Source organism: Schistocerca americana, chromosome X (genome assembly GCF_021461395.2).
Source record: "Schistocerca americana isolate TAMUIC-IGC-003095 chromosome X, iqSchAmer2.1, whole genome shotgun sequence".
In the NCBI taxonomy this organism is placed as follows: Eukaryota; Metazoa; Arthropoda; class Insecta; order Orthoptera; family Acrididae; genus Schistocerca; species Schistocerca americana.
In genome coordinates this window covers 878851430-878878155 of record NC_060130.1, presented here as the reverse complement: position 1 = coordinate 878878155, position 26726 = coordinate 878851430, and the positions used below count along the sequence as shown (strand labels likewise).

General features: G+C 41.3%; 1 protein-coding gene across 1 annotated transcript in view; it reads left to right on the top strand.

Moving 5' to 3' along the window:
- Positions 1-26726, top strand: part of LOC124554996 (protein crumbs) — a 355585-nt gene that overhangs the window by 84439 nt on the left and 244420 nt on the right. Inside the window, exons 2-3 of the mRNA XM_047128736.1 lie at positions 1198-1556; positions 9674-9860. Of these exons, the coding sequence (XP_046984692.1) occupies positions 1198-1556; positions 9674-9860 (546 nt within the window). The remainder of the gene's footprint in view (positions 1-1197; positions 1557-9673; positions 9861-26726) is intronic.

Here is a 26726-nt window from a genome sequence, read left to right as displayed (position 1 = left end):
CATCAGAAGAATCATTGAATAAGAGTGAAAGCTAATTTTATCTATATAGCTAAAATGCAATAATTATTGTAAGAACTTCATTTTCTTGTTTAATAAACAACTAAAAACTTTATCAATATATAGATAAGGAGTATTTTACATTGCTCTGTAGCACCTGTCCTTCGGACAGTGGGAATAAGAAGGTATTCACCCGCATTCATCTTGTAGATGCACCTTCAAGTTAACTGCTTCTTCACAAAATGCATATTCACTTATGAATTCCATCATAAATAATCAGTCACAAGAGACAGTGGTAACATGTTGTGAGTTATGCCTGCATGAATGTGTGTGTGTTGTCTATTTTAGATTAGGCCTTTTGGCCGAAAGCTCATGTTTAGCAGTCTTTTTGTTGTGCCTGTCTGCAACTCAATGTCTGCATAATATGGTGACTAGCAATATAGCCTATGCACAATATTATCAATCACAATTTAAGAAGAGTTGTGACATCGACAACTATAAAACTAGAAGAAAAATAGATCTCTTATCACTCATTCATAATTTAACCCCCCCCCCCCTCCCCCCAAAAGAAAAAAAAATCTGACAGCTAACAAAACCAATTTTAAATATAACCTCAAATCATTTCTCCTGGATAACTTTTGAAGAAAATGTAGTAGCATGTATAACTAGAAAAGGAAAAAAGAGACTAAATTTAAGTGCATCATTAGTTCCATGAATATTAAAGACATGTTCAGTCTTACTAGATTTTGACTACTCTGTTATTTGGTAAACTGTAAATGGTCAGCATTCACACATTGCCCTTTAAACTTGCATGTTCCACATTATTTAGTTTACAATCATGCAAACAACCCATGTAACATTTAAATAGTGAACTAATTAACAAAGTAACATGTAAATTGTTTGGTACAAATCACCATCATCAAGGCTCTTTTAATTCCTGAATCTTATTGTTTACTCAACAAGGAGAAGATCACTATCACTGTGATAATGTATGTTGCAACATTTTAATTCGTGAATGTTTGTAAATAGTTGTGCATAGTTAATAAAATTTGTATACAATTACAGAAAATGGCTATTATCATTGTATGGTTTCTGCTTTGAAGGTGAAATCACTTTATTTTTTAGAAAATATGTTTATTTTAATGTTGTGTAATTGACATCGATGTTAACTTTTTTTTTATTTGCTTGTTTCTTTTTCAGAACATAATTGGTGTTTGCTCTTCATCCTCTTCTTCGCAGAGAGTGTGAGTGCGGTCTATAGAGAAGGCTACTTCAATGGTTCATCATTTGTCAGCCTTTCCACTCCTGTCAACTTAAAGAATCACACTGGATTGAGCTTTAGGACATGTGTTGGTGGGGAACTATTTTTCCAACAAGGAAAACCTGGGTATTCTCTGTTGTTATCTGTACGATCTGAAGGGTTACTTTTTGTAGCTGTCGTTAATGGTCGTGCTATTAAGACATTGTTGAACGCAAGATTTTTGGATAATGAGTGGCACAATATTAACCTCATGTATCGTCTTGGAAATCTGACACTTTCAGCAGGCAGTCACCAGAAGGTTTGTAATTGTTGAGATCTTTTATATTAGAGATTTTTCCCATTCACACATCAATGAGTTTTTCTTAAATAATTACAAAATATACTGCTTCTCAATTGAAAAAATACACCGAAGAAAAGAAAATCACTACACCAAAAAATAATTAATATAGAGTAATGAAATTTTGGGAATACATTTATCTAGGTAACATATTTAAGTGATCAACATTACAAGATCGCAGGTTAATGTAAATCTGATATAAGGCATGCAAATTTGAAATGCTGGTACAGTAATAACGGGTGTAACCACCAAAATATTGAGCGCAAGCATGCAAATTACATGCATTATGTTGTACAGGTGCCGGATGTCAGTTTGTGGGATGCAGTTCCATGCCTATTGCACTTGGTCAGTCAGTAAAGATACAATTAATGCTGTTTGTGGCTGATGCTGGTGTTTTCACCCGATGAAGTCCCATATTTGCTCATTTGGAGATAGATCTGTTGATCGAGCAAGCGAAGGCAACATTGTGCCACTCTGTAGAGCATGTTAATTTACAAAAGTGGTAGATGGACCAACTGTTATCCTGTTGAAACACCCCCCACCCCCCCCCCCCCCTGGAATGCTGTTCATGAATGGCAGAACAATAGGTTGAGTCAACAGCCTAAAGGACAAATTTACGGTCAGGGTGTGTGGAATAACCACAAGAGTGCTCTAGCTAGTGTCATACAAAATCGCATCCCAGACCATAACTCAAAGTGTAAGTCCAGTGTGTCTAGCACCCAGACAGGTTGGATGCAGGCCATCAACTGCCCTTCCTCCAACCAACACACGGCTGTTATTGGCACTGAGATGGAACGAGCTTTCATCAGAAAACATAACCGACCTCCACTCTGTCCTCCAGTGAGCTCTCACTTGACACCACTGAAGTCACAAATTTCAACGGTTTGGGATCAGTAGAATACACAGTACTGGGAATCTGGCTCACAGCTGTCCTTGAAGTAACTGATTTGTAACAGTTCATTGTGTCACTGTGGTCCCAACTGCTGCTGCAGATGCAGTACGATGCACCAGAGTCGTACATTAAACACTGTGGTCTTCCGTCTTCGTAGTGCCACATGGCTATCCAGAGCCCGGTCTTCATTGCGACCATACATACTCGTGACCACTGCTGCCAGCAATCGTGTACAGTAGCTACATTCCTGCCAAGTCTTTTTGCAGTATTGCAGAAGGAACATCCAGCTCCTCTTAGTCCTATTACACGACCTTGTTCAAATTCACGGTGGTGTTGATGGTGGCGTCTTTGTCACATAGGCATTCTCGATTATCATGAACTCACTGCATCCAATCTCAGAGGTAACTAATGCTCACAGCCATTACGGTGTGTACTTAAAGCGAGCCAGAATTGCATCATCGTACCAGTGCTAGCAGGGCCATTCTTATGCAACTGGTGTGAAATTTGAATAGACATTGTTGTTCAGATATAGAAACGTGCCTACCAACTTTCATTTGTGTTGCAGTTTTTTTCTGTTGGTGTATATTTAGTGTATCAGTACTAATTTATATTTAAAGTGACAAGCACAAAAGAAAGTGTTGAATGATAATAGTTTATGTGATGAAATGGTGGCCTTTATTTCAGCGTTTAATCGTACTATAAGAGCAGTTCTGGGACACTGTCTTTTTCTGTATCACACTTTTACCAAGTGAGGTGGCACATTGCTAAGACCCTGGATTCTGAACTAGAACAGCAGTTCAGATCCCCATTCAAATTTAAATTTTCGATGATTTCACTAAATCACTTAGGACAAATGTGGCAGTGATTTCTTTGAAAGGGCGTGGCTGATTTCCTTCCCCAGACTGAGCTTGTGCATTACCTCTGATTGTCTCATTGTTAATGGTATCTTCCTTCTTTCATTCATATTACACTTTCTCTTTAGATTATCTGTCATCACAAAACTATCATTTATTATGTTAATGATATTGTTTTGTCCTCCTGTTGTCATCTTCATCTAATCTAAATCACTACTTTGCAGCCAGCTGTTGTGGCCGAGCGGTTCTAGGCGCTTCAGTATGGAACCGCGCGACCGCTACGGTCGCAGGTTCGAATCCTGCCTCGGGCATGGATGTGTGTGATGTCCTTAGGTTAGTTAGGTTTAATTAGTTCTAAGTTCTAGGCAACTGATGACCTTAGAAGTTAAGTCGCGTAGTGCTCAGAGCCATTTGAACCATTTTGACAATTAAGGATCTATTTATAGTTTCTGATTTACGTCGCACGAATACTGGAATGACAGATACACTGAAGAGCCAAAGAAACTGCTGCACCTGCCTGATATCGTGTAGGGCCCCCGCGAGCACGCAGTAATGCCGCAGCATGAGCCGGCCGCTGTGGCCGAGCAGTTCTAGGTGCTTCAGTCCAGGAACCGCGCTGCTGCTATGGTCGCAGATTCGAATCCTGCTTCGGGCATGGTTGTGTGTGATGTCCTTAGGTCAGTTAGGTTTAAGTAGTTTTAAGTCTAGGGGACTGATGACCTCAGATGTTAAGTCCCATAGTGCTCAGAGCCATTTGAACTACTTTGCAATTCACACTGCTTGGCAGAAGCTTCTTTGAATCACCTTCAGACTGTTTCTTTACTGTTCCACTCTCTAGCAGCACATGAAAAAAATGAACACTTAAATTTTTCTGTATGAGCTTTGATTTCTCTCTCTTTATTACAATGATCATTTCTACCTATATAGGTTGGTGACATTAAAATATTTTCCTATTTAGAGAACTAAGTTAGTGATTGAAATTCATGAAAACACTTTGCTGCAGCAAAAATCACCTTTGTTTTAATAATAGCCACCCCTACTCGCTTATCATATCTTTGACACCCTGTCCCCTATTTTGCTATAACACAAAACTAGCAGCCCTTCTTTGGACTTTTTCATTGTCATATCTGGTGAGGATCCTACACCACACAGCTGTATTCTCAGAGAGGATGAACAGATGTAGTGTAGGCAGTCTGTTTAGTAGAGCTGTTGCATCTTCTAAGTGCAGTCTTTGGTTTGCCTTCCCCACAATATTGTCTATGTTACTGTTCCAATTTAAGTTGTTTGTAATTGTAACTCCCAGGCATTTAGGTGAACTAACAGCCTTTTAATTTGTGTGATGTATCACATAACTGAAAAATTTAATGGATTTTTTCGTAGTCATGTGGATGACCTCACAATTTCCATTATTCAGAGAGAGTTGCCACCTTTTCTCCATACAGATATGTCTGAGTCATCTTGAAGCTGGTTTTGGTCTTCTGATGACTTTACTAGCCAATAAACAATGTAACAGGGCTGCACAGATTGTCACTGAATTGTTTATTTAGATTAAGAGTGGCAGAGGGCCTGTAACACTTCATTGTGGAACACCAGACACCACTTCTGCTTTACTCGACAGTTTTCTGTTAGTTACTACATACTCTGGCCTTCCTGACAGTAAATCATGAATCCAGTTGCACTGCTGAAGCAATACTCCATAGGCACACAATTTGAGCGGAGGCACAAAATTTGAGTGGAAGTCTGTTGTGAGGAATGGTGTCAAAAGCCTTCTAGAAACAGGGAATCTATTTGAGATCCTCTGTGAATAGTACTCATTACTTCATGCAAAGAAGAGCTAGTTGTATTTTTTCACAGGAAATGTATTTTCTGAATCCGTGCTGACTGTGTGTCAGTAGGCCATTATCTTTGAGGTAATTCATAATATTCATACCCAGTATATATTCCAAAGTCCTAATGCAAATCGGTGTTCTTGATATGGGTCTGTAATTAGATTGATTACTCCTGTTTCCTTTCTCGAGTACTGATGTGACCTGTGCAACTTTCCGTTTGGCTTTATTAGATGTTTTAAGATGCTTCACTACACTGAGGATACCTACTTTAAAGTTACTCATGTTGGCAGTTGTTCTTGATTTGAATTATGAAATATTTACTTCGTATTCTTTGGTGAAGGAATTTTGGAAAACTGTGATTAGTAACTGCTTTACTGATGTTGTCATTGTTAATATCACTGTTGGTGTCATTCAGAGAAGGCATTAATTGTGTCATGCCACTAGCATATTTTACATACAATCAGAATCTCTTTGGATATTCTGCCAGGTTTTGAGACAGAATTACATTGTGCAAGTTGTTAAAAGCATCACACATTGAAGTCCATGCTAAGTTTTGAGCTTCAGTAAAGCATTCCCAGTCTTGAAGATTTTGTATTCTTTTGAATTCGGCATGTTTTTTGCTTCTGCAACAGTGTTCAGACCTGTTTTGTGTACCATGATGGATCAGTATCATCATTTACTAGTTTATTCGGCATAAATCTCTCAGTTGCCTCAGATACTATTTCTTTGAATTCAAGCCACATCTGGTCCACACTTACATTGTTAGTTGGAAAGAGTGGAGACTGTCTCTTAGGAAGGCATTAAGTGGACTTTTATCTGCTTTTTTGAATAGATATATTTTGTGTTTATTTTTTGTGGATTTGGGTGTTGAACTGGTCAGTCTCGCTGCAACAATCTTCTGGTCACTAATCCCTGTATTCATCATGATACTCTGTACTTGCTCAGGATTATTTGTTGCTAAGAGGTCAAGTATGTTTTCACAACCATTTAGACTTTAGTGGGCTTCTGAACTAACTGATCAAAATAATTTTTGCAGAAAGCATTTAGTACAATTTATGACTATGTTTTATATTTACACCCACTTTGAACATGTATTTACACCAGCATAGTGAGGGTAGATTGAAGTCACCACCAACTATAATTGTATGAGTGAGGTACCTATTTGAGATGGTACTCATGTTTTCTTTGAACTGTTCTGCAGCTGAATTATCTGAGTTGGGATGTTAGTAAAAGGAACAAATATTAAGTTATTCTGAACTGTCTCTTTCAATTTTAGTAAAAGTAAACTACTTCTAACAGCAACAAACAGGCTTTCTGAATCCTGTTAGGTCCTTTGTGAAAATTTCAATGAAGTTATGTTTGTCTTTAGCCAGCTTTTGGTACAGTTTGATCTCCAGTGCTTTCTGTTAGTACTTGGAGCTCTGGTTCTTTCCCAACTCATCTACGACAATTGGCAACTATGTCTACCTGTTCATGTGTTTGTCTTGCATCCTTTGAGACTGAAGTTCTCCCTGCACTTTCTTGAGAACTGTGAGTCCACTCCACACAGTTCCTCCTACATATGTAGCCACTTCGTGCTTGTAGTGAAGTGACCTGTTAAGCATAACCCGAAACCCCACCATCCTATGTCTCAAGTCAAGAAATCTGCAGCCTACATGGTTGCAGAACCATGTATTCCTCTGATTCAGACCCCCACTCGATTTTTGTACCAGATGTCCACAGTTGGTCCAGTTGACAGTGCTACAAATGGTGAGCTCAGACTTCATCTCACAAGCAAGCCTGGCCATCTTTACCACTTCAGATAGGTGCTCGAAACCAGAGAAAATCTTTTCTGATCCAAAGCATCACGCATTGTTTGTACTGAAATGAGCTACCACTTGCAGTTGGCTGCATGCTGTGATCTTGGCATCCAGAAGCACTCGTTCCACATTTGGAATGAGTCCTTCCAGTGTGCATACTGGATTTACTCCCCTCCTTGGAAGTTGTATCTCTAAGGAGCCCCAATATGTGCCTAACATTGCAGCTCTCAACTACTAGTAATTCTACCCTCTGCAAATGCCCAGATCTTGTGGACCAAGAGGCTTCCTCCGGAACAGGGCGAGCGACTGCATTCATTAGACGAATTGGGGAGGCCCTTTGATCATAATATGATGATGGTTTTTTGTTGCTAGGTGGGGTTGCTTCAGAGATATGAAGGTCAACTTTGTTTCTTCTAATGGTATGCTATAGTTTGGTACTTATTTTCTGATAGCGGCTATCGAGACAAATCCGATGATGTGTAACAGTAAGGTCTTTGAAGGTCAGCGATGGTCACAAAGTTGGCATGAACGTCCATTTACAGAACTGGCGAACGAGCTGGCCACGACGCATCTACCTCGTGTTCAGTCCAACAGTTTGGGAATTGTCTCTGCAACTCATTTCTAGCCATCAGCTAAAAATGTGCTGGACACCCATCATGTTGATACCACATTCTGTTCCTTGTTTCTAAAGGTATTTCTTCCAGCAACAGACCTAATGTTTCTTGCAGGAATGTAGTGTACTTCCTACTGTTAAGATTTCCTTTAATGTAATAGGGGCCTATAATTCTGTCCTCCAGAGTCCCACATCATACATTTACCGACCACAGTTTTTTGTGTGCAAATTGCTGCAGCCAACATGGATTTTCAGTTGCCCAATAATGCGTGTTATGCAAATTATCATTTCTGTGGTTCGTGAATGTAGCCTCGTCAGTAAATAAAATCAAATTAATAAACGTGTCATCCCTCTGAATCTGAAGTTGAGTCCATCGGCAGAATTCAATGCAACACATACGATCTGTACCATTTAATTCTTGGTGGAGACTGATATGGTAAGGATGATATTTATGGTGATGCAGAACATGAACAACACTACTCTGGCTCATGCCAGATTCCCTTGCTATTTAATGCGAACTAACACAAGGATCTCGAACCATAGTGGCAAGAGTACCAATTTCCGTTTCCTCGTTAGTGACTTTCCTTTACCGGATACGTTTCCGATGTGTTAAAGATCCAGTTGTTGTCAATTTATCATACACATATTTAAATGTATGACATGTAGTGTGAGTACGTTGAGAATATCTTTCAGCGTATAAGTCTCTAACTCTCACTGAATTTTGTTGGCATTCTCTGTAAATGAGAAGCATGTCGACTTGTTCTTCGAAGGAATACATCATTCACATTCACTTGATTCAACGATACTAGTCTTACCATTCCTGTTAGTGTTGTATTGTGAAGCTGTCGAATGGTGTTTACATGTCAATGGCACATTATATGGATATGCTGTATTTGGTGAATATTTACTATTTGCTTGATATAAGAAAAAGAATTGTCAGAGCATGTGCTTCGATAAGTGCCGAAGTGATAAGGAATACCATTCAGTCCATGATAAGATTACAGCACTGCATTGATACCAATAATCATCACTTCGAACACCTTCTGTAAATGGACATTTATGCCACCTTTTTGACCTTCATTGACCTTCAAAGACCTTACTGTTACACATCATTGGATTCGTGGTGATAGTCGCTATCAGAAAATAAGTACCAAACTATAGCATCCCATTTTAAAAAAAAAAACAAGTTGACCTTCATATCACTGACAAGACCCTACCTAGCAACAAAAACCAATGTTATCTTATGGTCCCCGTTGTCCCATGCAACATTTGTCCCACAAACTTTTCAGCTACTACCATACTTTAGGAGTTATTCTAGGTGGCAATAGTTAGTGAGTCACCCTGTATATTGTATAACACATATTGGTTTTCAAATCTGCTACCTGAGAGAAGGTAAACAGTTTTTTCTGACCACTTCAACACCACTCACACCATCCCATCCTGTGTCATCTCCCCCACCCCCACCCCTCTCTCCACCCCCACCACCCTCACTCCACACACATACATAGAATAGGTGAAGGGAGTATTTCAGTTTAATCCATTGTGACAGACAAAACAGTATGGAAATATCAAAGTGATTCTACTTGCCAATTGAGAAGATAATTGACTTTCAGTTGCAGAAATGAAGAATGATAAAAAGGAAAAGTGCCCCTGTTATAAAATGGGAACACAGTGATGCATAAATTAAATGTTGTTAACTCACTGAACCATTAATTTAGCAGAAACTTATAGAAACAAGATTTTGTTTATAAATAATCTAAGATCCATGCCTGATGAACGGAATGTTGTAAAAATTTGGTGTGAACAGCAGAGAAACAGAAGTGATCCAGAGAAGAAACTCCAAATAAGAGAAATGGAGCAAAAGGAACCGTATACAGAGTCTGTGGAAAGTGGTCCTACTGGTTAAGACACTGGAGTCATATGACAGACTGTGTGGTATTAAAATACATCCAAATTTCTGATCACCTTTACCTATGAAACCTGCAGCCACAGTGCTGTACCTAAACATACTGTAATATGAATAACATAATCTTCCTCTTTTTAGAATTGATGTACCTACTGAACATTTGTTCTTTCATTGTTCATTTACAGACTGTAGCCAATTCTACATTCAATCCAGAAATTATACAATACAGTGAAATGTTTAGAAATAATATGGTACTGCTGGGACGTGAATTTGTGGGCTGCATCCTAGAAGGTCCCGGACTTGTGCTCACAACGTCGGTTGATAGTCAGCAGAATGTGAGATGGGAACCTTGCCCACTTCCTACTAAAAGCTGTGAGTATTGATGTTCTGCTTTTCAAATTAAGTCGCAAGGAATTGTTGTATATGTAGACAGAGTGATCATTTTTTAATCTTTCAGTATGTTTTCCCTCTGCCTGTGATTTGGTGTCAAAATTTCATGATTGGAGACTTTTGTGTCTACATTTCAGATAATACCTAATAATAATAATAATAATAAAGTATAGTATTTGTATCAGTTGCTACTTGCAACTTGACTGCTGAAGTAATGTAAATAGTATAATAGCAATGATATTTGATTGTGCGTGTTTTCACAGTGTCTAACATGAGGTGAAATAATATTGGAATTTTAGGGAAAGTAACTGCTCCTCCCTGTTGTTTGAAGATACACTAAGTATTAAGAACCTTGGGAGGCCATTTCCAGGAATAAAGTCGGTTAAACATGTAAATAAAAGTAAAGAAATTGAAAAGAAGTTGAGAATGAATGTTTATAGTGAAATAGATGACAACTGTGATTGTGATATTACTAACAAATTATAATGTCTTCAAAGTTGCTCATTTTGTTAGGTGCACAAAAACATTGCACATACCGAGTATTGCCAGTCTGGGATGATAATTTTAGAAAATTAAGAAAAGTGAGCTAGTCAAATCACACAATATTATACTGATAGAGCACAGTTGTTTAGCAAAATGAGTTGTTTTTGAGCAACTTGATAGCATTTATAAATATTCAGCTGAAAGATGCAATAATCAGATGAGCAAAAATCGTTATATACATTATATAGTAGTGGATTGCTGTTAATTTATTCAGATTTTAGAACTAGTACTTTTTGGACATCACACATCAAAACTGCAAATTTTCTGGGGATTATAAATTTCATTGCTGAACTCGATGCTGTGTTTAACAATCTGCTTTTCAAGACTACTTTATTCTAAGTACTTTTAAAAATCTTTTGTTTGATTTACTATCCTGTTTACTAGGTATTTTCCATGAACACGTAAGAAAGGCAATTAATGCTGTTGATTTTGTATGAGTCATCACAAGTGAGGTAACTATATTTTTGCTCTACAGGGAACCTCTTCAGTGCAAATTTATTGAGGTCTGAAAAGTTTTTTTGAGTATGCAACTCAGTTCCTGCACATGTTGCTGCAGAGCTCTGGCGCACATGGCTTGGCATGCACTAGGATTCTCTGCTGGAGAAGGGTGGGGTGTGCAGCTGATCAGGTTTACAAGAACTTCTTTATTGCAGCTTGTTTACAATCATTGGCATGGGACTGCAAGTAACAATGGCGAGTGAGGTGAATATCATGTTGTTTTCCGGTGTGACAGCCCCTGGCTGCTGATTGCATGCCCCTACTACTGCTGCTGCATCACCATTTTGTCAGACTCCCCAGTAAGAGATGGTGTGGCTGGTGACAATTGCTGCGAGGATGTAAGGTTGCTTCATGCTCCAGTGGCCAAAATGATGAGCTCTTCTGTTATTGATACCCCGGTGAGTGCAGGAATATTTGGACCCACACATCGTACTCCCAAAACAGCGGCGAAGTGCGGGGCTGCCATAGGATCTAGGTGCCTAGGCGACAGGCTGCAGCTTATGTCGTGGCAGTGGTAGAGGCAACGGCGTCATTGGCACAGTGCTGAGCAGCACAGGCTAGACATCATGTAACTATCCAATTTTTTAAATGCTGATGGGCTGGTTCAGGAGAGGTTAAATGCTGCTGCTGCTGCTTCTACTCACTAATTTTGTGTCCTGCCGAATTATCTGGAATGAAGGCAACGACTGGCTGTTAAAACTGGCAAAGGGTTTGTTGGTATGTCTTCTTGGTGACTGGCCTGGTTTTGTCAGACTATGTGGGAATATTAGTGTAATAATGAACGGTGTATTGCAGTGGTGCACAGGATGTTGTTGCTATAATAATTCAACAAGACCGATGCAATGTTGTGAGGCAGATTAGCATGCTGAAACAGTGAACTCAGCTGTACTGGTCATACTTGTGCAGCAAGGGGCAAAGCGGATGTCTACGCTGACAGTGGCAGTGTTATTTTACGATATGTGACAATAGTGTTACATATGCTCAACAAACACGCCACTGCTGGCTGTAAGTGCTGGGCATTTTTGTAACAAAATTATTCTTAGTCTTGCAGCCCTACCAGGATGATGCAGTTGTGCCGGACAAGTTCCCTGTATTTAGTGCCACGGCACAGCTGGCAATCCCAGGTCAACACGAGCAGCACAGCTGACTCCGGCCAAGGGGCAACTGTTGCTCTCCATGCTCGTCAGCCATCTCTCCTCACACACCAGCCTTCTCTCCATGCACACCAGCCTTCTCTCCACCCACACCAGCCATTTTTCACCATTCCAGGGCAGACATCTCATCGTGGTGGGTATCCACCACTGTGACACATCTGGGTGTCATTCAGGATCATAGTAGATATGCAATCATCAAGTGCACGTTGCTGGCACCAAAATGTGCAGCTGTCTTATGTAATAAGGCCACTGGTGCTAGATGGAGTATTTGCATCAGCATTGAGGGGCACACATGCAGCAAGTGTAGCAGAATATGGCCAACTGGCCACTGACCCGGAGTATCAGTCAGCACAAATGCTTCAATAAAAATTTGTTACATTTGCAGCTGCCTCAACTCCCACCTCTCCTCCACTACCCACTCATGCTATCTTGGCTCATAGTCACCCCTTCCTGCTCTGGGGGCACTATAGATTGGTGTCAGAATCAGTGACAGCATCTTCACTCAGCATATTGTCTGGACCATGACTGTCGGTGCTGACATAGCATGACCATTCATGCAGTTGCTAAGGAAGGCTGTGAAACTCAGGTGTACAGAAGAGTGTCAGGGTGCGTTTGAAGAATTACAGAGAGTTTTGGCATCAAGCCTGGTTCTGACATTACCAGACTTTCAGATGGATTTTATCATTTTGTGTTGCACATGTTGGTGTGTCGACAGAAGTGCCGACACAGTGTGATTTGAGGGGACCGCAATGCACGCTATAAACACACGAAGGATGGCATGAGGTCTGAAACAGGATACGTAATGAATGCTATAAAGAAAAGTACGTAGCTTTTGGAATACTTAACTTTAATCCATCCTTGTTGTATACATCGTTCTTGATGAGACATGCTTTATACGATAAGTATCAATTGCTATGTAAGGCTAATGGCGCCTTGCTAGGTCGTAGCCATGGACTTAGCTGAAGGCTATTCTAACTATCTGCTCGGCAAAGGAGCGAGGCTTCGTCAGTGTAGTCGCTAGCAGAGTCGTCCGTACAACTGGGGCGAGTGCTAGTCCGTCTCTCGAGACCTGCTGTGTGGTGGCGCTCGGTCTGCGATCACTAACAGTGGCGACACGCGGGTCCGACATGTACTAATGGACCGCGGCCGATTTAAAATTACCACCTAGCAAGTGTGGTGTCTGGCGGTGACACCACACATGTGATCATGCTTTTTGTTGTGTCGAGGAATTCTGCATACTCAATTTACTGGACAAACAATCAAACAACTTGTATTTGTGAGTTTTATTATAACCAGACAAATACAAATACTTAACTTTGATAGATGTGTTGCAAGCAAAGGGCGACATACAAAATAATCAGTCTTCTTCAGAACAGACAAACACAAGTCTGTGCTGTGTGGAGATAATTAATGAAGAGGCTACGATGAGTGGGCTAACAAAGTGGCTAATGTTGAAGCTGCTATTGAAGTCGGGCATGACAATTATGTCCTCTTCACCTAGGGGCTGCTGCTGTTGCGTTGTCATCCTGGAGGAAGGTCAGTTAGCATGCGATTGGCTGACCTCTTTTCACAGCCATCTCTTCTCTGTCGTTCCCAACTGGCATGCCGTCAGTGACTTTACGCCATAACATTCCTCCCCCCAAAGCGATGGACCATCATATATGGAGCATGACAACGGGGGAAGAGGCTCTGATGGACCAGAAGCTGTGGCTGCAGGGGACGTCAGACTTCTGGTCATACCCCGCCATACAGCCTTTCCTCTAGTGGAAACGCCACCCGGAAAATGCCCAGAAGGGTACACGTCTACCTCCTGAGGCCCATAGCAAGCAGTAGAAGGCTCCATCTCCATGGGGTTGTCTCTCGGTGTCGTGATGACACCCTCTGGCAGCTGCTGTGGCCACACTGTCCTCGGGATCCGTGAATCTGGGGGAAGGGATACAGAAGGATCGCCGTGCACATGCCAGTGGCGAATTTGAGTGTAACGTCAGTGCTGGAATCCATCTGGGCCTGAAATGAGATACATGCATGCGCCAAGTCGACAAAGGATCTTGCCTCGTGCCCACCGTCTGCTGCTGCTAAAAACCCTGAAAAACACAATATCATGTGGCGTGAAACATTACTTGTGGCCTTCATTTGGCTCTGGATGCTGAGGAGGATGGAGCAGGTGGAGCAGTGCCCGATGGCGGTGGCTGTGAAGCAGCTCTGCCGCCGAAGGTCCATCTCGTGGATGTGAATGGTAGGAGGTGAGAAACAGTTGCAATGCTTGATCCATGGTGTGTGCAGTGCGAAGTTTGGCCATCCGCTGCTTGAAAGTTCTGAAAAAACATTCTGCTTTGCCGTTCGACTGTTTATGGAATGGTGCACTCATTAGATGCTGTATGCCATTGCTCTCACAGAATCTTTCCAATTCATTTGACATGAACTGAGGGCCATTGTCTGACACTATGACTTCAGGCAAACGTTCAAAGCAAAAAGTAGAGGACAACACCTGAACTGTGTGACTTGATGTTGTCAAGTTCATTGGCACTTCAAAAGGAGACTTGCCATAAGAGTCTACCACAATCAACCAACGAATGTTCCAAAAAGTTCCTGCAAAGTCTACATGCACAACACAACACCCAGTCCCTGAGTGGAGAAAATCTCCTGCCCCAGCTGGGAATCAAACCTGGGACCCATGGAATGGCATTCTGCCGCGCTGACCACTCAGCTAACGGGGGTGGATGCCCAGTACAGTGTCGATGTGCTAACTGTTTCGTACAAGCAATCCCTCAGTGTCCTTGGTCACGTAACTGCAGCACTTCTTTTTGCAAAGCTTTGGGTATCAACACACATGACTGTCCACTGTCATTTTGAACAAGAATCACACCATATAGCGAGGCCATGCCAACGTGCAGAGTATCGGTGCATTTCAGAGTTCTTTATGCTATGCAGTGAGCAAGGCCAAGATGTGTGAACATTTTTTTAGCAAAATGTTCAAATCTGAATCAGCTTCCATAGCGTGTGTAATTTTCCTATAGTTCAGAGGAAATGATTGAAGCAATTCAGAATTGTGAGCACTGATGTGACAACAAGATGCAGCAGGAGCATCAGAGACTGTATCAGGGCCAATCAGAAGACATGAAAGTGCGTCCGCATTTCCATGTTGAGCTTTTGGACGATACATACTCTCGTACTAAATATTGAGACAACAACAAAGCCCATCTTTGCAATTATTTGGGCAGTTCATTCAGGAACTGGCTTCATCATATGAAATAAGGACTGCAGTGGCTTGTGATCCATTACTAATTAGAATTTTCTGCCATACAAACAGTAGTGGAATTTGGTGACACCATACACAATAGCCACTGCCTCTTTCTGTATTTGTGAATAGTTACACTGAGCTTTGGACAACACTTTTGATGCGGAAGCAATAGGCCTGTCTTAATCACCAATTCTGTGTGAAAGCACTGCACCAATTCCATAAGAGGAAGCCTCAACTCCCAATACAACTGGTTTGTCAGGATCAAAGGGAATTAAGCCTCGATCACTGAGCAATCCATCTTTAAGTTTTTGAAAAGCTTCTTGGCACTCATCTGTCCAAACAAAGGGGACGTTCTTGTGACACAAGCGATGCAATGGGGCTGTGATTTGTGCAGCATTCGGTATGAACTGAATATAATAGTTCATTTTCCCTAAGACCGACTGCAATTCTGTGGCATTGCAAGAAACTGGCAGGTCACATATGGCTAACAAATGTGACTGAAGAGGATGTACACCTTGACTGTTTGTTACATGACCAAGATACTACAGCTCAGGTTTAAAAAAACTCACTCTTGTCCAATCTACACTTTAGTCCTGCTCAGATAACACACGAAACAAAGCTCGCAAATTTGCAATGTGTTCTTCAGGTGTACAACCTGCTACGACAATATCGTCCAAATAGTTTGAACATTTTGGTACTTCAGCAGTCAGCTGTTCCAAATACCATTGGAAAATAAATGGCAGGTGCGGAAGCACTGCCAAAAGGCAAATACAAATATTTAAACAAGCCCAAATGAGTGTTCACAACACACATGGCTTGAGATTCTTCATCTAATGGAATTTGAAGATATGCCTCACGCAAATCAATTTTTGAAAAGTAACGACCAGTGCCTAATCTGTCCATGAGATCCTGTGGGTGTGGCAATGGGTAAGTATCAACCACAGTTTGTGTGTTGACTGTAGACTGAAAGTCTGCACAGAGTCTAATGCAACCTGAAAGTTTGGGGAGCAAATCCAGTGGACTTGCCCATTGACTCGCTTGTATGGGTGCAATAGCTCTGCTATCTTGCAGTTCTTTAAGTTCAGCAGCTACTTTGTCCCAAAATGCAATGGTAACAGTTCTGGTGTGGCAAAATTTCAGCTGAGCATTGTCTTTCATAGTAATATGTGCAACAAAATTGTTAGCCTTGCCTAAACCTTCAGAAAAGAGTTCAGGGAATTCTTTCAGCAAGCCAGCTACACTGTCTTTGGCATTGAATGCAGTCTCTGACAACACATTGTCCCGAATTTGAAAGCCAAATTAATCACAATTGCGTGATTCTAGCACAGTGAAAGTTGCAGTTCGCATATGAGAGTGATACGCGGCAGGCAAAGTACATTTTCCGAGAACGGGAATGTCTTGTCCATTATAAGCCGTCAGGTGCGTGCTAGTTCTGATTACATGAGCCTTGTTACTAGATTTTTGTGAGTGGGTAGAATTCTTCTGTTTGTTCCATTGCAAACATACACATTGTACGTGACCTTTCTTGTCTCAAGCGTAGCACTGTGCTTGTCTGAATGGGCAGTCTTGTCATTTGTGCCGTGAATAGCACCGAGGGTATGACTTAATTCTGTTCACTGATGTAGCTTCCTGTTTAGAGAACTGTTTACACGGCTTGATGTGTGCGTGCTGTTGCTGCCTACTAGGATGGTCGTGAGCAAGGGGAGACTCAACTCAATAAATTGGTGGCTGTTCAAATTGATTGGCCACTATGGCACGTGAATCATACTGATCTACGAGTTGCACTAAATGATGAAATGATGGATCTGACTGCTTCAGAATCTGTTCTTTAAGGTTGACATCAGCTACATTATACATGATTGCATCACTCGGCATAACATCTGAATATAAAGCACCACAAGCACATTTGAATTTGCATTTCCTTGTCATACTCTGCTAATCTGTTACCCATTTATGATAAGTTTGTTACAACTTTGTCTTGCAATAAAAGAATTGGTGCCTCGCTGCCACCACATTCACTTGTTGGTCATAATTGTTAGTTAGACAACCGACAACCTGATCATAGGAAAGTTCACTCAGAGTGGCGTTAGGGAGCAATTTCTGAATGAGGCGAAAGACTGCACTTCCTACCGTTGACAAAAAGTAACGTAGTTTCACAGTACCTGATAATTTGTGAACAATGATGCGGGCTTCATACTGTTGCAACCACTCGAGCCATTCGTTTTCTTTTTCATTAAAACTGACGAAAAGGTGGTATGGCGCTCGAAGCTACAGTGGTTGCTTGTTGGTCGGTTGGGAACGCTGCATTGGTCGCTTGGTTTGCCAGTAACTGCTGTACCCTGTTTAGAGAGGTTGCAATCTCCTGCGTCTGAAACTGAAACACGTGTGTTAGCTGCGTTGCATCTATCGCTTGCTTCTGAAGTGGGAGAAATGGGTGGCTCATTTTGGAGTAGGTAAATGCAATAGACAGACAATGCAAGCAAAAAAAAAATAATAATAATAAGCACACAAGCAAACAAAATTACTGCAACACCCACCTGAAAACACTGAATAGGAAAAAAACTATAAGAGACACTGTTAAAACATGTAAACGCACCCCTGCGAAGAAAAGACAAAGTAGAATTAAGGCACCAGCAAAACACAAAATCCCACAACAAAACAGAGCAGAGACAATCTGTGGAAGTTAGTGGCTCAGGATTCAAAACCTTAACAGGTTGTCGCTATGTTCTGCCTCCTATATCATCGGCACCATGTTATTCAGACATCTTCGTTTGCATGTTGTTGTGTCTAGGAATCCTGCATGCAGAGTTTGCTAGACAATCAATCAAATAACTCGTGTTAATAAGTTTTGTTATAACAAGACAAATACAAATACTAAATTTTGATAGATGTGTCACAAGCAAAGGACGACATACAAAATAATCACTCTTCTTTAGAATAGACAAACATAAGTCTGTGCTATGTAGAGATAGCTAATGAAGATGATACGATGTGTTGGCTAATGAAGTGGCTAACGTTGAAGCTGCTATTGAAGTGGGGTGCCACCAGTTGGGCGCGGCACTTATGTCCTCTTCACCTAGGGGCTGCTGCAGTCGCGTTGTTGACCTGGAGGGAGCTCGTTCAGTGTGCGATTGGCTGACCTCTTCTAACAACTGTCTCTTCTCTGTCGTTCCTGACTGGCGTGCCGGCACTGCCTTTATGCCGTAACACTTTTGGGTGTATTTTAAGCCAGAATATTAACAGAGAAGAGCATCCTGTAGCCCACACATTAAAGACAGCTGGACGCAATGGAGAAGAACTTTGATGATATAGACTGAGGACACTGAGCCTCATTTATGGTGTCATGTATTTTAGATATTATCTTTACAGGAAAAACTTTCGAGTAGTGACTGACCACACTGGTCTGAAAGTGTTATTGGGACCGAAGGACCTGTCTAGCAGGCTGACAAGATGGGTTCTGTGACTTAGCGAATTTGACGACGAGAAAATTCTCAAACTAGGAAAAAAGCATGGGTGATGCAGGCACGTTAAGCAGGAAGGCAGTGGTGCTGAAAATTCTGGGTCATGGTCTTGTGGAGTGGCAGGCAGCACATAGTGCTGACAGTGACTAAATAGTACAGGATGCAGTCGCAGTTTAGCACATGTGACACACTGTTGTGCAAGGAAACAAAGCTAGGGCCTTGGCTAGTAGGACCAGGAAAGTTTAAAGGGAGATTTTAAAGGAAGCACAGGATCATGTCTTATATGATCGTGGAGGGGCAGATCAACAAATGAGAGAGTGGCCGAGAGATACTGGTGGAGATCAGATGTGGATCAATATGTGAGGATGTGCATACAGTGTGCACAGTGAGCTGACTTGAATTGTGAGTGAGTGCCATCACAGAGGCTACTGGAAGGATCAAAACCATTTGAAATGCTTGGAATTGGTGTATTAGGACTGTTCAATCATATGGAAGCTGTAAACTGAGTCATATTAACAGTAATAGAGCACTTTTCGTAGCACATGGATATGGTTGCCATGCCAAACCAGCAAGCAGTGACAGTTGCTCAAGCAATGGTTAACGACTAAATGTTGAAGTTTGGAGTACCAGTTATGATAATTGTGCACAGGGTACGAATTTCATATTGGACTTACTGAAGGTGCTGTGTCAGTTATTGCATCCACAGGCCAATGGTAGAATGGAACAAGAACAGCTTGGAAAATCTTAAGTTACTATGTGAAAGCACATCATAGTCACTGGGATACATATCTGAGGTATATCGTGTCAGTGTATAATTCAGAAGTATACACAAGCACTGGATTATCTTTGTACAGGGTGGTGTATTGTCAGAAAATGCTACCACAGTTTGATTTGAATAAGGCAAAGAAAGGTAAAGATGGAGAGTCAGTACTTGGCTTTGCAAAAACAGCATGGGAAGTACGGAAACAAGTACAGAATACAAAGGCATTAGAGAAGCAGGGGGAATCACTGAAACGTACAGCAAGTTTACTGTGGTATAACGTTGGACAGTGAGTGATGTTATTCAGTCATTACACACTGGAAGGAAAGACTAAGAAGTTCATCACAGGGTACCAAGGATCCAATCAGGTGGTGGAGACTACTTCACCAGTCAGTGTGAAGCTTCAAGTGCCAACAGTTATGACGATAGTACATGTAGGGTGTCTACAACCTTTTGGAGTAATCCAGAGTTGATTCCAGGAGTCTCAAGGATGGAGCTGGAGAAGAATGCGAGGGGAAGGGACTGGAGGAAGAGACAAGAAGGTGTGGTTGAACCTGGGCACAAAGTACTATATTTGTTAAGATGAAGCATGTGGGAGGCGTTTGTCAAGGAATTCTTTTTTTATATAAGTTACTTATGTGTAGGATGTAGTGAATAAGTTATGTAAATGTAAAGATTTTTTTTTTAATGGGCTTGCTAGTGGCAGCAGCATTCTGAAAAGGGAGGAAGGGAGAGATTTGTCCTTGTCCTCAGATTGTAATACATCAAAGGCAAGAATGAGTGTCGCAGCAGTATTGCATTTCGTTGGCTGGATTGGGGCAGAGGCATTGCAGAACCAGCACCTGAAAGGAGGCAATAGCATGTGATGGTTACTGGCCATTGGTGGATGTTGAAGATGGTTATTAACACATGGGAAATTTGGAACAAGGTGAGCAGGGCGGACAAGGTGAGCAGGGCGGGAGAAGCGTTCAGTGGACTTTGGCAAAATGCCAAGAGCATTGGGATACTCGAGGAAGTGTAAGAGGAATGTGATAAAGTGCATAGATGCTATAGGCAGCTGTGAGTACAAATGAGATAGGTAGTGGAAGCCACATACACAGTGGAAGAGAGCATGGTTGGGTGCCAGGGGTAAAATTTTGAAAACATTTTTGGAACAGCAGACAGGTGATACCAAAGAATTAAATGAAGTTGTAGAAGCAGAAAGAGAGTTTGTAGATGGAAGTAAGTGGGCACAGAAGAGTGGCAAGCTACACAGATAGGAAATTTTGAGAGTAAAGAGCTTAACAACACAAGGCTGTTACAATAATTAGTGGGTAGATTAATGGATTATTCTAGGGCATCTGAGGACACAGTGAACTGGAATTCGGTAGTGCTAGAAGGATGTGTGGAAGTAATGGACAAGGGTGTTGTTATGACAAGGTTATTAAAAGCATTAGCAAACAGTGTATGGGATGTACAAGATTTGGGAAATGCTGAGGAAGCAGAGGCTGTTGCATTCTCAGTTCAAAAGAGAACATGCAAATGATACCAAACAAAGGTTAGTAGATGTTAATGCATCTGTGAAAAGATCTGTGCATGAAGCATTAACTACTTCCACCATCATACAATAGCAAAAGATATGGCAGAGAACCTGAGAAAGTACTGGTCCTATGTAAAATTGCAGAGTGGATCTAAGGCTTCCATCCAATCACTTGTTGAACAGTCTGGTGTGGCAGTCGAAGATAGCAAAACAAAAGCCAAAGTTTTAAATTTCACATTTTACAAATCATTCGTGCTGGAGAATCGTTCAAACATACCGTAGTTTGACAATGAAACAGACTCCTGTTTGGATGACATAGTAATAAGCATCCGTGGCTCAAAGAAACAGCTGAAAGAGTTTGAAGACGAACCAGGTCCAGATGGACTCCTAATTCGGTTTTTCAAAGAGTACTTTACAGCCTTGGCCCTTCACCTAGCTTGCATTTATTGTGAATCTCTTGCCCAGTGCAAAGTCCTGAGTGACTGAAAGAAAGCACATATAACTCCTGTATATAAGAAAGGCAAAAGAATGTGAACCCACAAAATTACAGACCAATATCCTTAACATCAGTTTGCTGCAGAATCCTTGAACATATTCCCACTTCAAATGTTTTGAATTTTCTGGAGACCAAGAACCTTATGTCCACGAATCAGCTTGGTTTTAGAAAGCACCACTCGTGCAAAACTCAGCTTGCCCTTTCCTCACATGATATACTGCGAACTATGGATGAAGGACAGCAGGCAGATTCCACATTTCTAGATTTCCGGAAGGCGTTTGACACAGTGTCCCATTGCAGGCTGTTAAAGTAAAAGTATATGGAATAAGTTCACAGATATTGGAGTGGCTCAAAGACTTCTTAAGCTGTCGAACCATGTATGTTTTCCTCAATGGTGAGTGTTCATCAGACACAAGGATATCATCACCAGTATCCTAGGGAAGTGTGATAGGAGCGCTATTATTCTATGTATACTTAAATGATTTGGTACACAGTGTGGGCAGCAATCTGTGGTTGTTTGCTGATGATGCTGTGGCGTGCGGTATGGCGTCAAAAGTTGAGTGACTGTAGGAGGATACAAGATGACAGACAAAATTTCTAGTTGGTGTGATGAATGGCAGCTGGCTCTAAATGTAGAAAAATGAAAGTCAGTGAAGATGAGCGGGAAAAACAAACCTGTAATCAGATACAATATTATTAGTGTCTTGCTTAACACAGTCACATCATTAAATATCTGAGCATAATGTTGCAAAGCAATGTGAAATGGAACAAGCATGTGAGAAGTGTGATAGGGAAGGCAAATGGTCAAATTCAGTTTATTGGGAGAATTTAGGGAAAGTGTGGTTCATCTATAAGGGAGACTGCATATAGGAGACTAGTGTGACCTACTCTTGATTACTGCTTGAGTGTTTGTGATCCATATTGGGATGGATTGCAGGAAGACATCAAATCAATTTAAAGGTGGGCTGCTAGATTTGTTACTGGTATGTTTGAACAATCGGAAACTCAAATGGGAATCCCTGGAGGGATGGGGACATTATTTTCAAGAAACACTATTGAGAAAATTAAGAGAAGTGACATTTGAAGCTAACTGCAGAACGATTCTACTGCCTCCAACATACATTGCATGTAAGGACTACAAAGAGAAATTAGGCTCATGTGGAGGCATATAGCCAGTCGTTTTTCCTCCCTCTCTCTATTTGCAAGTTGAACAGGAAAAGAAATGACTAATAGTGGTCTGGGGTACCCTCTGCCATGCACCATACAGTGTATTGCAGAGTGCTGATATAGATGTAGTGCAAGAAGCCCTAAATTATGCATTGCATGGACAACTGAGTGTTAATCTTTTGTCACATGAATGATACTTGTTACAGAAATTGTGGAACAATCTACCATAAGAGTTAATTCTAACTATGGAACCTAGTAGGCAAAACCTACCCTTGTACCACCACATAGCATCAGTAGAAGTAAAAACTGACTGAATACGGTTGTATATTCTAGTTTGATTTCCGTTAATAGGAAGATGTGGACATACCCAGTGAAGTGAGGAGTTCTTGGAAAGTTTATGCAGCTTCCACCGGATATTATCAATTTTGGAAGATGGTAGCAGGCATGTAAAAATGATGGAGAAGGAACTGCAACAGTGTCAAGGTCGCAGTGTGTCTGACCAGGATAATACAAACCAGCCATACCATATGCACGGTAAAATTGTTCTTAGCCAGACGTAGGGGGACTAGAGTGTCTGAAAACCAGACTGCATTTCCAGCTAGCGGGGGTTTTCATTGGATTTACTCCACTTATTATGACATGGTGATAGTGGTGAACTGTTACAAGCAGGTGAAGCTCACGGAGGCCAGATGGATTGAACTTAGGGGAAGTGGGTTATTAATCATTGGGACAACAGAACAAGGCCAATCTTCCTTGTACGAGCCACAATTACAGGAATCAAGCAAGTGAGCATCTCACACCCACAATTGTATTGACCGGATATACCTTTGGAATTATTGCCAGCATCAATATAACATTTAAAAATCAATCTCTAGAATCTGACTCGATACATTTCCTGGATCGATTCATTGCCACACAGGAAGGGTGCAGTTTAGCCAAGCAATTAACGCAGTGTGTAAGAGCAGTTCAGAGGAGGATGATGACAACGACGTGCGACAATGATTTTGGGTGCTTCAATACCAAGTTCCACAGTGGCTTTAACTCTGCTGTGTGTAGCTTTATTCTTTTGTGGCAGGGAGCCGACCATTAGCATAAATGACCAGTAGTCCGGATTACAATAGACTGGATCCCTAGAGCGAGAGAGAGAGAGAGAGAGAGAGAGAGAGAGAGAGAGAGAGAGAGAGAGAGAGAAACATTTTAATGTGAATGTGGAGTGTAGCATTGTAGTGTGAATGCAGAAAGGATGTAAATTTAGGATTAAGAGGAAAGGAAACAATGAGGCAAGCTGTGAAAGTTAAACTGCCAGAAGTGCAAAACAGATGTGATAAATAGACTCGTAAGAAAGTAGCAATAAGCAGCATAGTAAGAAAGACTGGATGCAGTGGCTAACACATATAGACTCTCTGTATTTTGTATGAACATGTAGTATAATAAGGAACTGGATTTAAGTTTGACTCGAGAGATGGGTGCTTGTTCATAGAGGGGTGGGGGGAATGTAGCATACCAACCATATATACCAAGCTCTTTATGTTGTCACTGTAATAATTCAACAAGGCACAATGTAGTGAGGCAGGTTAGCAAGTTAGACAGCGTTCTCAGCAGTACTACACAAACTCGTGCAGCAAGCGGCAAGGTCGATTTCCACACTAATAGTGGCAGTGGCGTTTTAGGCTAAGTGACTGGCAGTGTCACCTATGCATAACAAGCATGCTGCTGCCGTCTACAAGTACTTGGCAGTTTTGTAACAAAATTATTCTTAGTCACGCAGCCCTACCAGGCAGATGAGTATGTGCCGGACGTGGTCTCCACATGGACCTGCCAGTAGAAGTCCCCAGTTCAAGGCCATGGCAGGGCAACAGTTCTATGCTTTAATTCTCTCCCTGGACTTAGTACCATGGTGCAACTGGCCATCCCAAGTCAACACCAGCAGCACAGCCAACTCCTGACCAGGGGGCAGTGGGTCACTCCCTGTGCACATTAGCAGTCTTCTGCCTTCACAGATTGGGCATCTCATTGTGGTGGGCATCTACCACTGTGACGCAGCGGGGCATCACTTGCGGCAGTAGCATATATGCCATCGTCGAATACGTGCTGCTGGCACGGAAACTGCACAGCTGGTTTATGTAATGACACCCATAGTGTCACCTTTGTCATTTGCACTATGTACACTTCCTGTCTGACTCCACTAGCACGTGGCTGTACATGGAGGCCCGTGTTCCTGGTTTACTTTGCTTCTTGTAGGTGCTGTTATGACTGGTTTGAATCCATAGATTGAAGGTTGGTAGAACGGGATTTGAGCTGCTTCTTGTTGGAGTTAGTAGTATAAGGTTCTTACTATTGCAAAAATCTTACATGCAGCTGATGTTGAAGGTTCCTATAACAATTAGTCATTTCTGATGTTCATTATGGTACTTTTGTACATGATCTAAAAGATGTTTCATTGATTTGTGGCCATTTTGCACAACTAGCACCAGATCTAGGGAACAAAGCAGAATCGCCTCTTATGTGTGATTTATGTAAGTTAGATTTTCCATGGGTACAATTTTGAGGGTTTGATTGGGCACATAAATCAAGGTGTGTTTTATATTCAAGGTTATGGTTTCTGTTACGGTGTCCGGATATGTCACATTGTGTTCCCTTGATTTACAACTCCTGACCTTTTAGTTCTGTTTGCTGTGTCCCACTTTGTTGACCTTGCTCATAACAAGTACAAATAATGACTGTTCAGTTTGCTACAGAGCATAACCAGTTGAAGCCAAGTCTTCTAAAAATTCTGTTTTGTCTGTAATTATTTCTTTTTGCACTCTGTCACAGATTCTTGGAGGTGAAACAAGATAAACTCACATGACTTAGGAATGGAATGTATCTGTTTCGCAGGACAGATGGTGATTGGCATGGCGCAGCAGTGTAGTAATTCCTGCATGGATAGCAGGACATGTGACTGCCTTTTCAGTGCCACCAGTAGCATTTTGTGCACTATTAACTGTACAAATTCGTTTTAAAACTTTCTATACCATGGGGTATGCATGAAGATTGTAACACTCAAATCTAAAGTACTTACAAGTTAATGATATTTGAATTTGTATTTTCAAGTGGGAGCCCACTTGTGAACTGGTAATGGTGGTCATATGGTAGTATAGTGATTAAAATTTTTCCCTTACTGCTTTTAGTAATTCTAATGGTACAGGTAATTCTGTTTGGATTTTCCATAATCCTTCCAGGAATTGATCTGGTGGTAGCAGTATTGGTGTTAAATGCCCGTTAGCAGTGTGTAACAAGGCGTGCTGTAGTTCTGTGGTCTTTATGCGTGCATCAGTAATACTACTGGCAAGACTGTGGAGTAATTTTGCAATCATTAATTGAATGTCAGTGTTATCCAGATCATCCCTAAGTATGCCCAATTTGTGATTAGTTGTATCTGCTGCTGCCTGAATGTGGAACATTAGCATTGCAGCAAAGGCATGCAGCTGTCTTTTTCCAGGCGGGTGAGCTGGGTAGTGTGCAAATCCACTGTTTTCCGGTTGCCATTTACATCTGCCTATACTTGTAGTAATGTTACAGTGTTAAACATGGCTGTTACTCAGCAACTGTATACTAGTTTCAGCATAGGATTGTACAGCGAACTGGTTGCACATAACTAGGTACAGTGACATAGGTTTCGACATCTACTACGGGTGTCTTCATCAAAATGAAATTTTGATAAATCCTATAAAATAATACATCAAAAATTAAGTATGACAAAAAACACATTAACCAAGATGACAATTTTCATGATGTACAAAGGTTACTTACACAAAATTATATTCCTAAAAAGCAATGTTCAGAAATTAGAGCAGCTATGCTCAAGTTAGAAGTGAAATAAAATGTTCTAACCTTTGCCACATGTGCCAAGCTGGGAACAATATCGGACTGATCGGCCCAGTGGCTTACATTGGTGCTCTGAAAACAACCTATCAGGTGCAGACAGTGACTTGTGCTCATTTGAAACATTGTAAAAGAAATAACTGAA